The 15,665-nt window shown below is 39.8% G+C and overlaps 1 protein-coding gene across 1 annotated transcript; it reads right to left on the bottom strand.

Annotated features, from left to right (window-relative positions):
• Positions 1-427: 427 nt before the first annotated feature.
• On the bottom strand, positions 428-13,992 carry LOC143890407 (cell division control protein 48 homolog C-like). Its single transcript, XM_077395066.1, has 10 exons — positions 12,035-13,992; positions 7,897-8,513; positions 4,644-4,796; positions 3,306-3,422; positions 3,074-3,178; positions 1,967-2,032; positions 1,763-1,827; positions 1,490-1,691; positions 1,214-1,360; positions 428-851 (listed from the first exon to the last, which is right to left on the bottom strand). Exons 1-10 carry the CDS (start codon positions 13,857-13,859, stop codon positions 804-806), a joined length of 3,345 nt encoding a protein of 1,114 aa, XP_077251181.1. The 5' UTR covers positions 13,860-13,992; the 3' UTR covers positions 428-803.
• Positions 13,993-15,665: the final 1,673 nt, after the last annotated feature.

The raw sequence follows: 15,665 nt of genomic DNA, 5'->3' as shown, positions 1-15,665 counted from the left end.
TACTGTTCGTCTGTAGATTTTCCTTTCTTTTTAAAGGACGTACGTAGAATTAATCAATACACAAAAGACAAGAATCTGTGTATGAAAATGAAAGAGGGCTGCTAGCAAAACCATATTCCGTTGGGAAAAAAAGAAGATGAAATCCTAGGGGCATTTGGATACGCAGATTTTAGAATCCTTAATCCAAGAAACGCTGCCAGGACACAGCAAGCAGCAGCCAGATCATGAACCCTCTTTGACATTGTTTTCAAACTAAAAACCTGGATTCTAAAATCTTCGTATCCAAACGGCCCCTTAATTTTTTTAAAAAAAAGGAAAAAAAGAAAGAAAGATGAAAGCCTATATTGTGACACATGCGCGCAAGAAGAGAAGAAGTGACCTCGCATCCCCACGAAATGCAAAAATCACTGTGAAAATAACGAAATCATTGGTCGATTCCACTTTCATCTTTATTTTCCAAACAAAATCCCGTTTTGGAAGTGATTCCCAAAATGAAATGAGAAGGCAAACATAATACAGTAACAAAGTCATTGTCCACTCAGCTTATTTTTACCATAGCAGAAGCATGGTGTAATAGCCATTTCATAGATGTAAATGTAAACTGAAAAAGAAAACTGTTGAACAATAAGTCACCTTTCAGCACCCAATGCAGTGCCTCTATTACTGATACCCGATTATGGTATACCCTATTGTAAATCTGTCCTAAGATGCTGTTGCCATATGAACAGTTTAGGATGTTCTTCCACCTTGTACAAAATTGGACTTGGCAGGCCAAGAAATGTCAGATGCTTTGGTTTCTCTTCTCACGCTGTTTTGAATCTAAGCGACATACGGTCATAGTATCTTCTTTGCTGCTTCCACAGATGAGGAAAAAGAAAGTTAGGGCCATCCTCTTGGGCAACTAATGCTGATTGGGAATTATCAAAATAACTGACAAATTAAAACATGACTAGCTACTTAAAATGACAGAGTGGGTGTACATTTGTAAGCAAGATGATTTCAGGGCTTTTTTTGGGGGAGTGATAAATCGACCCCCATATATCTTAAATCGACCCCTTTTAACGGAAAACGTTAGGGTGTGTGAGTTGTACACTTGTACAGTGTTTAAGGGCAGATGAAAACTTTATTCACACACCCCTGACGTTTTCCGTTAAAAGGGGTCGATTTAAGATACACTGCTCTTTTTAATGCAACTTCCACTATATTCGCATACCTCATCTGAGACAGAAGGGGGTATTTTTTCTAATCCTTGCTCGAAATGTGATGTCTTGATAACCCATGAAGTCGAACTTGAACTTGAACTACCCTCACTTTCAGCGATTTGTTTCTCTTCCAGGGCAGCCATGGCGGCTTCATTCATCTGGACAAAAGATGAAAAGTGCAGAAAGAAAATAAGTATGGCCCTGAAATTGCAAAAAGTATAATAAACAGGTCCAAGTGTATAATAACTAGGGGAATCTGTTTAAGAATGAAAATTTGAAAATCATACCACTGCAGCGAGATCTGCCCCACTTCGATTCTCACAAGCCTGGCTCTGGGCAATGGCTTCCAAATTTACATCTCCTGCAAGAGGCTTCTTTCGAGCAAGAGCCTTCAAAATTAATCCACGTTGCTCGGCACTGGGTAGAGGAACATATAGGCGTTTCCCAAATCTTCCTGGGCGTAGGACAGCAGGATCCATCACCTCGAATCTGTCAGGAGATACCAAGGATCCGAATTAGTACCCTATCAGAGCAACTGAGGAGTGAAATTTTGGTAATACCTGTTTGTGGCACCAATGACGAAAACGCCCCTCCGGTGATCAGCACCATCAAGCTCTATGAGCAGCTGCAATAATAGGCAGTGGTTCAATATTAGACTTGAGCCACAAAATACCCATGCAGATTCGAATCCTTAACATAGGAGAAGGAGGAGGGGGGGTAGAAGAACCATATGGACTGGAAAACAGACTAGTTAGCTATGTAACCTGGTTTAAAAGACGTTCAGTGACCCAACTCCCAGCGTTTCCGCGCACTGTTGTTAAAGCATCCACCTACAATATGAAGAAGCAACACATGCCACATGTAACAGTAATATATTTAACAAGGGTCACTGCTTGGGTGCCAAATTATTAAGCCACCCCAAGCCTGCCCTCAAACAACTCTACCAATGATTGTAGAAAAGTAACAAAAGTATCTTCTTCTTTTTTCTGGTCCTTTAAATAAGAAATGATATGGCATGTGTTCCAAAAGTTCTCTAAGCACTAGTCTGAAAGTCCAATCTATCATTAGTATTAAACAGTCATCATTTATTTTGTAGAAATGCTGATTGTTGACAGAAGCCGACCCCAACTAGTTTGGGACCAGGCTTAGTTGAGTTGAGTTGAGCTGATTGTTGACTGAAGCTACTTTGTTTTCAGTGGGTGATAGCAACCAATGATATTTTTAATTCTTTTTTTAAATGATATTTTTAAAAACAGAAAACTGCAAGGACTGCATTCCTTGGCCACACAAACGATGAGACCCTGCCTGACATGCAAGGGTGTCAGGAAGCACCATGGGTGCCACCTATCACAGGGGCATGTGACACTAGCATTTGCCTTAAGACAACTATTTTTTGTTTGGTGGGTCGTAATAGTAATATGTTCCAAGAAATATTCCAAGAACTATAAAAACGAAGTTGGAATTTTTTTTTTCAAACTATATGTTTGTTTGTTTGCATGGGTAGGATTCATTGATGCTACTGTTGGTGTGGATGCATGTACATGCATTTGAACGTGCATGTAGTGAACCAGGATTAAGGAGCTCGTTGATGCTACTTCGAAGTGAGCATGCATTTATAGATTATGGAGTGACTAGGATTAAGGAGCTCAATTCATAGGGAACCAGCTCTCCCCCCCCCCCCCCCCCCCCCCCCCCCCCCCCCCCGGCGTGCCCACCTATATTTGATAGAGATATCTCCAGATACAAAGATGCAAGTTATGTAAATATGTGACAGATGCATTGGTAACTTTTACTTGTATTGTGGTGATAAACAAGTCCATTTATCATATTAAGACCCAACAATCAAAACTTAGAGGGTATAGCTCATGTACCTCATCAAAGAAAAGTATGCATGGAGAACATGTACAGGCACGTCTAAAAATTGTTCGCACTGCCAACTCGCTTTCTCCAACATACTTGTTCAGAAGTTCGGGACCCTAAACTCACAAGAGAATCAATATATGTATTCAACTGAAAAATGTAAGAAAACAAAAAGGGAAATGGAAAAGAGTGGGACACAACACAACTAATAAGCAGGAAGAAGGAAAGAGTTACAGGTCATACCTTGATGTGTATGAAATTGGCACCTGCCTCATTGGCTACAGCCTTGGCAATCAGTGTTTTACCACAGCCTGGAGGTCCATAAAGCAAAAAACCAGACTCTAGATCCACTCCAAATTCCTAAAACAAAAGAATATACTCATAATTCTGACCAAAATACATCTCAACCATGCATAAAAGGAGTAGAAGGGGAGTTTAAGAGGATTTTTAAATCATGAAGGGGTTCCATTTGAGACTAAATCATTCTCACGGAGGATGAGCACTTAGATGCTACAATAGCTGCATCTCTAAACAATAGGGTAATCAACATAGCACCAAACCCCTTAGAAAAAATGGCTAAGTGCTAATGTAAATCTAATGGCAATGAGAACAAACTCCGCAATTACAAAGCACAAAAAATTAACAAAGGACATAGGCAATAAGACAAACCCAAAAAAAGACAGCAGATGACACTAAACGAAATATGTCAGATGCTTCCTTAGCAAACCCAACCACCACATTCCTTGTCTTCTGTTAACTTACCAACTTCTCCAAAAGCTTAAGCTGTTGGAGAAAGGCATTTTTTGTCTTTTATACTTTAACACTCCCCCGCACGTGTGGCCCACTTGGCAAACACGTGGCACATGTGGTCCCTCTTTGGGCCAACCATCGCATGTAGATTTTTGTCATCCGGGAGGTTTGAACTCGAGACCTTTGGCTCTGATACCATGTTAACTTACCAACTTCTCCAAAAGCTTAAGCTGTTGGAGAAGGGCGTTATTTATCTTTTATACTTTAACATCTTCTTTAAACCAACGTAGTTTAAGGTCTACATCAGAAGCTAGTTTGAGTGTAATACAGTTATCCCCCCCCCCCCCCCCCCCCCCCCCTCTCTCTCTTCCCCACAGGCGACTGGCAGATCGTGCATTCATAAAGCCTTTAAATTTAACATAGATGCTAGGTAACAAACTCCAACTCCTAGATCATAGAATATCACTTAGGCCCTGTTTGGGATATCGTCATAAATTAAAGGTCTTTCTAAATAAAATTTGAATAGGGTTGGTTCAAGTTATCTTTTTGTTGTTAAAAAAATAAGAAAGTTCAGAAATATTTTTACTTTCCAATCTTTTTTAGAAAATTTCTGCAATCCAAAAATGGGCTTAGTTTTAGTTTTCGAACGTTATTTTTATTCCATTCATATGCTCAAAATGATATTCCATTCAAAAAATAAGAAGGACAGACAAGCCGAAATAGCTGGAAGAAAAACGTAAAAAGTGAGGGCCAGATTTTTTTTCCTAGTCTTGTATATTACACTAAATGTCCTCATGTTGCTGATGTACATGAATAAAAGGAAAGAAGTACCTCATAAACCTCAGGGTGTTTTACACGCCTGACAATGTAACGATCAAATTCCTTCCTCAAAAAATTAAGCCCCCCAACATCTTCCCATTTAACGTTAGGAATTGCCGAAAATCCTTCTCTTGTAGAGGAAGGTTGAACCATCTTAGCTGCTGCCTGCAGAAGCACAAGCATGAAACCGGTAGGCGTTGTCAAACTAAGTAAACCAATTGACAAAATAAATTGCTAAGAATTCCCGATCCCCTTTTTCCAAGGGGAAAATGAATATTAAGCATACCAATGATGGGTTCAAGTCCAAAATAGAATTCCATGCTAGAAAAAATATTAATTTAATTGAGGGATAAAAGCTATAACATACTGAATAATGAATCTACTTCATATTAACTACATTGCAACCTATAATGAAGTTGTGAAAATAAAACAGCTATGAGTGGACAAATGTATTAATAAAACATCAATTTTTTTAAATGGAAAAACCATCAATCATTAAGTCAAAAAATTAACAACATTGAAGAATCGATGGACGCGTAGAGAACCGGTGTCGTTTTTGTTTTCGCAATTTGATTTTGTGCTCAGTTGATGAGGGGTTCAGCGGGAAGGCATAAAATGGGGAGATTGTTATCAGACTTGGGAGATTCTCTGATCCTCTCCTCTAGAGATAGATGAAGTCACGGAGGAGCAATGGTGGATTTATTTTTATTTTTTTTTAAATGGTAGCCAATTTATTGACAAATGACTTAGATGGTCAAAGTACAAAGGAAGAAACTAAAAAGGAAAAGAAATCACATAAGCTAAAATACTGAATTAGGGGGGGGAGGGAAACATAAAGAACTAGCACATCTTTTGAAACTCCCTCTCTCGCAAGACGATCGGCCACTTGGTTCGCAGAGCGGCGAATATGAAAGAAAGACCAAGAGAAACAAGCCATCTAATCGAACATTTCCATCAAAAAGAGGATTGAACCGCTTGCACTTCAGCCTAGATTATTGCATTTTTCACCACGTTCATAGAGTGTCCTTCTATTATTGCATTTTCCATGATGTCTCTGGCTAACAACAACTTCAATCCCTGATGAGCCGCTTGCACTTCGGCCTCCGTAGCATTGGCAATCCCAATGGGCCCAGCTTTGATGAAGATCAAGAGAAAGTGGATTTATTGCAGGCTAGATTTGATGAAGGTCAAGGAAGCTTTCGAAAATTCAGATATTTTCCTTCAAGAGGATGTGGCTTCATACTTTACTGAGATTAATTTGAAAGCAAGGAACTCAGAAGTAGCCAGCTATTCTTGAAACTCTTACAAGCTGATCTCAAGACTGGCAACAGCATGAATGATGGTACCTTCTGCAGAGGTGAACAGGCATTCAAGCTTGACACACTTTTGAAGTTGAAAGGTGTCAAAGGAACTGATGGCAAGAGCACATTTTTGCACTTTGTCATTCAAGAGATAATTCATTCTGAAGTAGTGTGTGCTGTATGTGCAGCCAGAGAGTGTGGGAGCATCACTAGCCTGAATTCAGATGATTTTGTTGACAATTCTCCCCGTGTAACAGGAGACCACTATTGTCTCCAAGGGGTTACGGCCGTTTAAGCGGTGAGCTCAAGAATGTAAGAAGGCAGCAATTTTGGATGCCGGTGGCATAACAGGAACAGTGACAAACCTTGGGCATGGCTGCTGAAGGCGAAGGAGTTTCTAAACTTGGAGATGGGGAGTGTGGAAGTGAAAAGTGGTTTTCACTGCACACTCAAAGAGTTCGTAGAGCATGCGGAGATCGGGAGATAGATGTTACTTGTCTGCTGGAGGAAGAAAAAGAATAAGGTCTTTGGTGAAGAACACCACTGATTATTTTATGGGAATGCAAGTAAGGTACCCATAACGTCGAAAAATAGTTGCATGACACCATTTGTATACACATCTTTTGATCAAAACCACATGCTGATCAAAGGCATGAAAATCAGAACAGCAAAGAACGGAAAATGCCTAACGGAAAATTGATTTCAACATCACCATCAGATGGAGGATATGGAGAGCCAACAGCCACTAGATCGATGTTTGACACAGACTGTGTGACCCCAACTTGTGCATGAAAAAAGTTCGAGATTTTTTAATTTTTTTTTTTCGTACATTTGAAACCGAAGGGAAAGCAATTAGGGGCCTTTTTACATATAATTTCACTTTCAGTCATTGCTTAGTTTAGAGAAAATTTTGTGATTTTTAGCATTTTAAGTCCTTGCTTTGTGATCTCGAATGTTACTGGAATGCCATTGGCGTATCCATAAGAATGTAATACGTTGTTTGTTTTGCTGGTTTCTTAAAAAGTAAATAATTAACATCAATTCAATGGAAAGATAGTAAAGTACATGCAAACCTATGATTTAGCCGACACTTTGAATTTTCAGTAGACACATGTGTCGACACATATCGACACATGTAAACGTACAGCTAGAACTGTCAGAAGTGTCAGGCTTAAAGTGGGCGTGTCGAGACGTTATTGTACCATGTCACGTGAAATACAATTTATTATTGAATATCGTGTTGCCTTCCTCTTTTATCATTAACACTTATTTATTATTAACTGTTCTTCAACTCTTCTGTAACTAATATTTGTTGTTGTCCACCCTCTCTTAAACCTAAAACGCTATACAAATACTCTTCCAATATTATATTCATTGTATCATATCAGTCTCTTCTTCTCGATGCATATTGGGGACTCAAGATAAGTAGATTAGATTCATGACTGCACTGTTATTTGATTATCTTATGTTTCCTTCACGTATAATTACTTTTTTTTTAGTGGCAAGAGACTTATATTTACTTAGTCATAAGATATCTAGTTTGTTAAATAAATACCATATTTATTTTAGGGAGCTGATAAATCTACCCCTTATTTTAGGTTTTAGGGGTTGTCATGTCAGACACCTCTTATCCGCGTCGACGCTCAGACACGCAAATCCGTGTCCACAGGTCATAGTGTAAAACTAAAGAAGTTGGAAGATGTTAAAGGTTGCTTTCGGTGTTCAATACTTAAACTGAAGATTTAACATAAAGAGGAAGTCAATGCATTGCTGCTCCAAATATTACAGAAAATGAATCTCTACATTTCTAAGGACATACGAGCAAAAGCATCAACCAGAGATGAAATTGTGCCCAAATTATTAGACAGGGAATAAGAAGCTCACTAATCAAATCAGAATTGCAGAAAAATATGATCATAGAAACACGCTAGCAAGTGTAGATGGCTACATTCTTTAAGGTTTACCTCAAAGTCGGCCATGGTGATACTAAGCCTCTCCATCTCTGCTGGTTCCCAAGGGTGCCTCCACCATTCATCATTGCTCTCAACCTCGTTTGTTTCCCTTGAGAGCTTATTCTTCCTGCTATCAATAATTCTCTTCATTGCAAGATTACCTGCCTTATTTGCGAGAGCTGCCAAATCAGCTCCAACAAATCCAGGCGTAGTCCTAGCTATTTTCCCAAGATCAAATGTGCCCTCTAGTTTAAGGTTACGCGTGAGAACGGATAGTATCTCCACCCTTGCATTTTCATCTGGGACACCCAAAACAATCTCTCTGTCAAATCGTCCAGGCCTCCTTAGGGCAGCATCTACAGCATCGGGTCTGTTTGTAGCACCAATTACAAGAATGTAGCGGGATCTCCTTTCAGTTGTTTCTGAATCCAAATTTTCATCAACTGACCCAAGAGTTTGGTGTGATTCGTCCATGCAAGTCATCAGTTGCGTCACAATCCGCCGATCAAAATCTCTCTGTAAGTTTTCTCTCTTCGAAGCAATGGCATCTATCTCATCAATGAATACAATTGAGGGAGCAGTCCTGTATGCTTTTGAGAAAATGTCACGTATATTCTTTTCGGATGCCCCTGAAATAGGTATCATACCAAAATTCAGGCCATTGAAGAGTTGTGCAAACAATACCAAAAATGAAAAGGGAATGCAGTACAAGAAAATACTGGTTCCTATCGATCTTTCTCATTGTATCATTTAAAACAAAAAAAGATCTTTCTCATTGTAATTTAAATAAAAGATAAATTTGGTGGAAAAAATTCCAAGAACCTAAGCATTGGGTGAAGGTTTACTTGAGAAACTTAAAAGAATTACTCAATTAGGGGAATTCTCTTGATGGCCCCTATCTTCAAATCACCACTAATGAAAGTTTCAACTTAGATCCACCTATTTAAAGGTAAAATTACTCGCTACAGTCAAAACAAATGCTAATTTCTTGCACTTTATTGATGAAAGAACACGATTCACTAACCACATTCCTGTAAACATGCTTTTTTAAAGCTATTTTGTCATTTTTGCCCATTTTAAAATGTTGTAAAAATATGCTCATTTCTTAGCCTGTTTACTTTTTTTAATGACATTTCTTAACTTATTTGCAGTTTCTACCATGCTCTAATTATTTGTGTAAACGCCCCCAAACATATTCAAATTTACAAAGGGACGCCACTAAGCCCTAAAACGAGATTGCACTCTTTCCATTTGTGGAAGGATTTTGAGCGGACAAAATCAATTTTTAGAGATTTTTGGAGAAAAACACATGGAAAGAGTGCAATCTCATTTTAGGGCTTAGTGGCATCCCTTTAAATCCGATCGAGTTATCAAAGTGAGCTTCCCCCCCCCCTCTCCTTCCCAAAAAAATGCAAATGAAAAGCCCCCAAACATATTCAAATTTACAAAGGGATGCCACTAAGCCCTAAAATGAGATTGCACTCTTTCCATTCGTGGAAGGATTTTGAGGGGACAAATTCGATTTTTAGAGATTTTTGGAGAAAATCACAAATGGAAAGAGTGCAATCTCATTTTCGGGCTTAGTGGTAACCCTTTAAATTCGATCGAGTTATCAAAGTGAGTCTTCCCCCTTAAAAACGGAAATGCAAAGAGTCATCGATTTTTAGGTCGAAATCCAATCTAGTGCTCAAGTGGGTCCTTCCTCCAAGTGCTCTAAGGGTTCAAAAGGTCTGCAAGATGATCCTAAGAGAGGGACATGTGCTAAAAACAAAGGGTTAAGGCCACCTAGAGTTTGGGAACTCCAGGGGAACCCTTCTTTTTGTGGCTCGTGGGACTTTAGCCTAAGGACATGCTCAGGTCTTTTTTGTGCCTCATGAGACTTTAGCCTAGGGACTGGCTTAGGTCTTTTTTGTGCCTCATGGGACTTTAGCTTAGGGACTGGCTGAGGTCTTTTTTGTGCCTCTTGGGACTTTAGCCGAGAAATAGCCCGGCACCAATGATCACATATGTTCAAGCCATTGTCATCAGTAACTGACTTGTAAGGGAACTCACTTTAATCACATATACTTGTATAACTTGCTTTAATTTCAGATAACTTCCACTTGTGCTTGAATTTTCTGTATTACTTATATTTATTAGCTTAAAACAGATTTGATTGAGAGCAGATTCATCGTATAAATCAGTTAGAACTTAGAACCATACCTTATAGTGTGGTATTCTAACAAACTCCTAAACAGCCAACTGTTGGAACCATATTTCCCTCATCTCCTACTCCTTTGAATCTAATCAAGTGACACTTTAATACCCCAAACTCATATTATATCCGTATATACTCACCTTTGATGGCTAGATTATACTTACAAGATTCCCTTAAAGAACTAATATCTGAACTGCGATCCTAAAACCCCTCTTGCATCAACTTGAAGCTCTACATTAGAATTTTAAACTTGAATTCATACACGAGATTTAAATCCACAGGGAAGGTCTTAGTTGAAGGCTGTGAGATGGTATGAGGAGAAAATGAAAACACCTCCTTATTAAATCCACAGTGCACAGCATAAGTTGACACCTATGTTTGAACTTGTTAATCTAAGGTTATTTATCATCTACTTTCGATAACTAAATTTAAAATTTTGAAATCCTCCTACCCACTGCTAGACTCAAATTTGAACTTTCGAATATTCAGAAGTTTAAATCTTTACTTGTTTCCATTTGGCACGTCTGGTGGGACCACTTCGCCTGGTCCTTAAAAACCATACACTTAATACTTAAAGTAATCAACTACACATAGAGATTCTTCGATCCATGTGTGCCCAAGGCCAACCTTGTCAAAACTAAACCTAAATACAAAAGCATAAACGAAATTACTATGTCTAACCAATTCATTATGCCTGAAATTCCCAATGAAATGCCTACAGTCCACGATAAAACACAAAACACACCAACAGTTAACATTAACAAGCCCCCTCCAACACTTGAACACGCATTGGAGGAGGCTATTGCGGGCATTAAACCAACGTCTGCTCTTGCAGCTGAAAACGTTTGAACTCCACAACCAAATTAAACCCACTACCCATGAACCAACTCAATCAAACCATATCCCCCTCAAGTACATCCGTACCCACTTACCTCTACAAACATCACCCCAACAACCCATTCTCCTCAAAACTTACCTCGAACTCAAACAATAAACTCAACCCTTATTCAAACCCCTCCACATGACCACCTTAAACAAACCACACAGGACATATTAGCTGAACACCTAGCTAGTCAAGATTCATGACAATCATTCAATCACACTACTACAAGACCTATGTTTGCTCCCATACCCCAACTACATATCCTCTGTTCTATTTCCCCCCAACTTCATCATTCGTCAATTCACACTTTATAACGGGACAGGAAACCCTCATACTCATATAAAATATTTCGTCTTTAAATGTGTCAATATCCAACAAAATGAATGAAGCCCTCTCTTAATGCAACTTTTTCCCCAAAGCATCACTAGCTTAGCCTTCACCTGGTTGTCACAAATCTCGAGCAAATATATTACCTAATTTACAACTCTCTCGTGCATTTATCAAACATTTCTCATATAACTTGGACACGAAAATATCGCTCAACGATCTCACCAACATGAAACAAAGACACGAAGAATCACTTGTACAGGTTCACAACCGTTGGAAAACTTTAGCTAATCAACTGCCGAGACACCACCTTGAACGTTTCCCCGTCTCCACTTTCCTCTGTGCCCTTGCACTGGAAATGAGATTTCAATGATTCGTCTAATGTCTTACCTCGTTCGACAAAGTAGTTCAACACGGTATTGCCATCCACCGTGGCTTCGAGGCTAGTGGAAGTGTGGAACTTTTCCATTCCGATCACACCACCCTTCAACTATATGTTCCCACACAAACTTCCAAACACAAACTCCCAAACAAGTTCCATACATAATACCGATTCCTAATAACTAACCCAAACAAAAAAACTACAGGACAAACAACCACTTAAGCCACTTGAAATTAACTACATTGATCTATTCAACAACCTTCTACCTAAAAACATAAACTTGCCACCGAGCATTCAAAATTAAATAAAAATTAAATAGAACCAAAACACAAGTAAACATCAAATAAAAAGAAGAAGATACCTACGATACAAGAGACCACTTCAGCCGCCGAAAGCTTGTAAAAGGGAACTCCGGTCTCGTTCGCAATGGCATGAGCAAGCTTAGTCTTCCCACACCCCGGAGGCCCGTGAAAGAGGATTCCGGCCATTGGTCGCACCCCCAACAACCGCGGCAACTGCGGATGAAAGAGCGGAAAGATCACCTCCATCATCAACTCATCCAAAACCCCCTTCATCCCTCCCAAATCTGTAAACCTCGGCCCGTCCTTTCCCTTCACCACATGATCCCCATCCCCGCCGCCCTTCAATTCCACACTAGAAGGACTCTTTGAATCCACCCTATTCCCTTGCCCTAACGCTTCAACACTACCACCACTCAGATTCTTCACATTTCCAACACCAGACACAGGCCCCATGGGTACCGCTATGCTGGGTCCCATTCCCCGCATTCCCCCCATACCCACATTGCTCGTGCCACCAAGCCTAACCATGTTGTTTCCCATGTTTCCCATGTTTCCCATGCCCGTGGCAGCCCCAAGACCAATCTGTTGCTGCTGCTGCTGCCGTTGTTGCTGTAATAACTGAAGCTTTTGCTGTAACAACTGATGCTGAGGCGTGTTGATTATCTGATTACCCATTTGTAGGTTTGAATTCTGCGAAATTGCAATTGGGCAAGACAGAGGATTGGTAGGAAGCAATACAGATGATCTCTGGGTATGCAAATTCTGATGTGGTTGTTGAATTTGGGATTGTGAATTTTGCTGAAGTGATGTTTGGTACAACTGTTGTGATCTAGGAGGCATTGCTCCTGTCAAATATCCTCTCTGGGTCTGTGAGTACAAATGCGGTTGTTGAATTTGGGATTGTGGGTTTTGCTGGTAATGCTGTGGTTTTTGAATTTGGGATTGTGAATGTGGTTGTTGAATTTGGGATTGTGGGTTTTGTTGGTAATGCTGTGGTTTTTGAATTTGGGATTGTAAATGTGGTTGTTGAATTTGGGATTGTGGGTTTTGCTGGTAATGCGGTGGTTTTTGAATTTGGGAGTGCAAATGTGGCTGTTGAATTTGGGATTGTGGGTTTTGGGACATGGACATTTGTAGGGTCTGGGCATTTACAGGAGAGTGAATCAATGTATTAGATAAACTATTCTGGGCGGAGTTCAGGGATTTGGTGCCCCTAATAGTATTATCCTTCAATTCAAGCTTCTTTGAATTATCATGCACCTCCATTTCCAAATTCGAGCTTCTTTGAATTATCTTCCCCTCATTAACGGATTTCACTTCTGAATTAGAAACCTCAGTTTTTGAATTGGAAGCACTGTCATTGGATCGAATCATGGATTTCATCAAATCAGAATCCGAATCCACTTCGATTAACGGGTCATCGAAGATTGGGTCTTCGAAAATCAGGTCTTCGGAAGTAGAAATGGGTTCTTCTTTATCTTCTTCCGAGGAAGAATCCGAAGAACGTTGTTGCTTGTTTTTCCTGCGGATGTAGTCGGACTCCGTTCGGAGCAATCTCTCTTCGGCTAGATCGGCCTTTTTTGTCTTTTTACGAGAACGGGTGTTGTTTCCATCATCTTCTTCTTCTTCTTCTTCTTCTTCTTCTTCTTTGATGATAGATTTGGGGGATGAAGAGAGGATTTTCTTTTGGTGGTATTCTAGGGTTTGGTGGACTAGTTTGGCGAAGGGTTGCTCATTGATTCGACGATATTCAGGGAAGTTTGAGCGTAGGTATTCGACCACACCATCGATGTTTGATTTGTCGACGTTCTTGCAGGATTCAAGACGGCTAAGGAGAACGGAGCTATCGCAAGGAGAAAGAAACCCTGTCTTTCGTTTCCCCATCTCTCTCTCTCTCTCTCTCTCTCTCTCTCTCTCTCTCTCTCTCTCTCTCACACAGTCTACTCAACCGAAATGGGGGGAAATATGCTTATCAAGGTTTTCGTTTTTTCTGGTGTGGGAAATGGGAAGTGGGAACAACAGTCGCCCAATCTAATTTATATATACACCTGTCCATTTCTCCCTATTTGGCATCTTTGGAAGGGTTTTTGGGATTTTTTATTTTTTTTTTTGGGAAAAATACAGATACACTCCCTCTAGTTTCTGACATATTCATCCTGACTTTCAAAACGTAACAAGTACACCCCCCAACTTTCGGACACATTTAAGTGCGCCCTATCCGTTGACGGCCCGTCACTTTAACCTAACGGAATGACTGGAATACAGATACACCCCTCCTAGTTTCTCACACATTCAACTCTAATCCTGACTGTCAAAATATAACAAGTACACCCCCCCCTCCCCCACCAACTTTCTGACACATTTAAGTACACCCGTTGACAGTCCGTCACTTTTATCTGACGGAATGACTGAAATACAGATACACCCCCTCTAGTATCTGACGCATTCAACTCTAATCCTGACTTTCTAAATATAACAAGTACATCCCCCCTTCCACCAACTTTCTGACACATTTAAGTACACCCCCTCCATTGACAGTCTGTCAGTTTAACCTAACGGAGTGACTGAAACTAACCCGGGTTACTATTTTGAGGACAGAAATACCCTCCTTACTGTTTTTAAGCCATTTGCAAAGGGATTAGGGTTACGCCATTTCCTTCCAAGTTTGTTTATTCCTTGTTGACAGTTCCTTCTCCTCAATGGCATCAAGTGGCTCTTCTTCAAGACACCAGCACAGACAACGAAACCCCACTCCATGGCTACATCAAACCCCACATTTCATGAAAAAAAAGAAACAACGACAAAGACAAAACAGCCCTAAAATATTAGGGTTTATATGCAAAGCATGATAATGATGTGAATTAAGACAAATAAAACCCCTACATCGAGGGTTTGTGTTGATAAACAAACGAGGGTTTGAATCAAACTCCAATTTTCAATTTTTAAGTATGAAAACCCTAATTTTTAATTGGGGAAGACGAGGGCATTATAGTCATTTTCTGCTTTCAGTCCACTTTGTCATATTAAAAAAACCCAACGCAAGTTCAGAGTTAGGGTTAGAGTTGAATGTGTCAGAAACTAGAGCGGGTGTAAATGTATTTTCCCCCTTTTTGTTTTTACATTGTAACCCCTTGTAGTCCCGTATTTTTCAAAAATTAATGTACAGACCATACTATAGGATGATCCAAGCCGTCCATGTGATGGGCCACAAGGTAAATAGGATGTGTCGAAAAAATCATTTCCATAGGCTGATCCCAACGCTCCGATCTATAGGGGAACTGCATTATTGTTTCTGGGAGTTTTGTTTTTTACAATGTAAGCCCTTGTAGTCCCGTATTTTTCAAAAATTACTGTACGAACCATACTATAGGATGATCCAAGCCATCCATGTGATGGGCCACAAGGTAAATAGGATGTTTCGAAAAAATCATTTCCATAGGATGATCCCAACCCTCTGATCTATAGAGGAACTGCATAATTGTTTCTGGGAGTTTTTTTTCCAGTGTGAGCCCTTGTAGTCTCGCATTTTTCAAAAGTTATTGTACGGACCATACTATAGGATGATCCAAGCCGTCCATGTGATGGCCACAAGGTAAGTAGGAAGTGTCGAAAAAATCATTTCCATAGGATGATCCCTAACCCTCCGATCTATAGAGGAACTGCATAATTGTTTCTAGGAGTTCGTTCCTT

The sequence above is a fragment of the Tasmannia lanceolata genome, unplaced genomic scaffold (assembly GCF_043159265.1).
Source record: "Tasmannia lanceolata isolate RefF3 unplaced genomic scaffold, GAP_Taslan_0.1 ptg000013l, whole genome shotgun sequence".
Lineage (NCBI taxonomy): Eukaryota > Viridiplantae > Streptophyta > Magnoliopsida > Canellales > Winteraceae > Tasmannia > Tasmannia lanceolata.
Note: the sequence above shows the minus strand (reverse complement) of the source record. Positions and strands in the feature narration are given on the sequence as shown.

What these genes read in the sequence shown, in the direction of transcription:
- LOC143890407 (XM_077395066.1), bottom strand. Translation starts at nt 13,859, where the DNA reads ATGGGGAAACGAAAGACAGGGTTTCTTTCTCCTTGCGATAGCTCCGTT. An exon ending in CTGAACGTCTTTTAAACCAG is followed by an intron (nt 1,828 to 1,966) that starts GTTACATAGCTA and finishes CTATTATTGCAG; the next exon opens with CTGCTCATAGAGCTTGATGG. An exon ending in CCCCTTCTGTCTCAGATGAG is followed by an intron (nt 852 to 1,213) that starts GTATGCGAATAT and finishes CTGTGGAAGCAG; the next exon opens with CAAAGAAGATACTATGACCG.